Source organism: Trypanosoma rangeli, assembly GCF_003719475.1.
Source record: "Trypanosoma rangeli strain AM80 chromosome Unknown Tra_15.4_contig_00185, whole genome shotgun sequence".
Classification (NCBI taxonomy): domain Eukaryota; phylum Euglenozoa; class Kinetoplastea; order Trypanosomatida; family Trypanosomatidae; genus Trypanosoma; species Trypanosoma rangeli.
In genome coordinates, this window is record NW_021705932.1 from 36,072 (window position 1) to 38,087 (window position 2,016).

At 58.7% G+C, this 2,016-nt stretch overlaps 1 protein-coding gene across 1 annotated transcript in view; it reads right to left on the reverse strand.

The window, feature by feature from the left end:
- TraAM80_05599 (uncharacterized protein) overlaps positions 1-277 on the reverse strand; it is a gene marked incomplete at both ends in the record, with an annotated part of 327 nt that extends 50 nt beyond the window's left edge. Inside the window, one exon of the mRNA XM_029382472.1 lies at positions 1-277. This exon is cut by the window's left edge and continues 50 nt beyond it. Coding sequence (XP_029237650.1) covers positions 1-277 — 277 coding nt within the window.
- Positions 278-2,016: the final 1,739 nt, after the last annotated feature.

Here is a 2,016-nt window from a genome sequence, read left to right on the forward strand (position 1 = left end):
CCGAAACCACCTGCTTGGGTGGGGCGGCAATTTGGCCTCGCCTGAGCGAGACCCGTAACCTCCGCAAGCAATGGCCAGAACTCTCGCCAACACCGCCATTCATCAGCCACGCGGTGCGGGCGGCGCTGCTGACTGCACGGCAATGCGCGTCCCCGCCTCTTGCGTCACGGACTCGGCGGGGTGCAGGATACCGCACACCACGACGGGCCGCATCAGAGACCGACCGCGTGGCAGTTGGAGCAAATAAACCGCCGCAGATCCTCAAATTGTGGTTCATCCGGTGTACCGTAAGTGTGAGGCATGGCGTGTGCCCTGTCGCACTGCCGTCAGGCACACCACCTTCTCGTAGCGCACAAACTCCGTCCTTGGCAGCAGTCTCCCCCTACTCTCCTGCGACCCAACGAGGTGTCTCACCAAAAGCTCTTTTTCGACACCCGTGGAGAGCCAGTGGCGGCACTTTTCAGTAAGCTAGAAAAAAGGGTGTGGACGACGACGAAAAAAAAAAAAAGAAGAGGGGCCGGGACACCGCGAAATTTCCTGCCAGCAAAGCAAGTCCAAAAGCTGCGTAAAGCTGTACTGCGCATGCAGCGAAATAACACGCTCTGAGGCGTCGGCCAAGGACGCGTTGCCAACGCCGGTCCTAAACGTCCGCAGAGGTTCCTTCTGCCGCTGAAGAAAGCGCCTGTAGAACGAACGCGTGGAACTCCGCCACCCCATTGGGATCCTCAGCTGCATGTCCTGTTAGCGCTAAGCCATATCATACTGGTGGTGCCAAATCACCTTGCACCCTTAACATGAAGTAAAGGTTGGCGGACACACGCGAGGCCTCCAGCAGGACATGCGTGTTCAAGTAAGAGAGCGCCCTGACAAGAAGCGGCTGCTGACACATTTTTATAGTTCGCCGCGGCACCTCGCCACTCTCATCGTGACGCGGCACAACAAGCTGGATTTCGTAGTAGCACGCAGAGCAAATACGATGCGTCGTGGCTGCTGCCACTTCTGGAAGTGCAGCAGTTGCGGCTGAGAATGGCACAGGCGGAAGGAGCCCGAAAAGCTGGGGGGTCCCCTCCCGCAGGCGTGTCACCGGCGAAATTCAGCCCAGCTGCGTGGGGCGCAGTGAAATCCACACCCTCCGTCCAAGAGGAGGTGCGATACGCGCGCGGGGCGTTGCAGTGATTCCAGGACGTGGTGGCGCGCTCAATCGCTCCCGCAGCACCCCACAGGGCCGTGCAATCTCTGTTTGACCGGAGGCGCGCAGAGGCCGGTGCCGGAATGCCCTCTTCGGCCCAGTCGGTACATCACACGACTCTTAACCGTGTGCTCGGGGGCTCGGTCCCCGCGGGGAATGCTTTCCCCCTCGTCCTCCGCCCCGCTTCTCCGCCGTCGCGCATTTCTGTCGCCCCGAATGCTGGGCGGCAAAAGAGGGCAGCGCGAGAAGGGCGCTGAAGCACCAGCCGGGCGTCTTGCATCGGCGGCTGTGGGCCCTCCGCGCTCATACTCCGCGCCCCCCCTTCTCCCCGGCAAACGGTCGCTAAAAAGAACGGAGAATGTGCTGCCTAAGAGAATCCTTCCCCCTTCTCCCGAAGAACAAACAAATAATAATAAAAGGAAGCTCGCAGCTTTCAGCCCTGCGCGCGTCCAACTTTCCCCGCGCATTGTGGGGGTCGTCCGCCACACACGCACTCGTGAAAAAAACACATTAAGAAAAACGTATTGCGATTGCCGGGGCCGCGGGAGCCTCGAATAGTGGCAGTTTGTTCGGGGCGCCACAACCGCCGCACCCCCTGCTTGCGTGGGTGGTGAGGGCCGGGGCCGGAATGAAAAAAAAAAAAAACTGCACTCGCTCTCCTCAAACGCAGGGCGGCCTCGACAACAAAAGGCATTTAGCCAAACAAGAATAAAAAAAAAACTCAGAAAATCTTTTAAAAATCCTATTTACTCTCATCGTGTGGCACGCTTGTTTCATGCGCCTCCACCAAAAATAAGTTTATCATCCGCTGAAACGCCTGGCCCGCT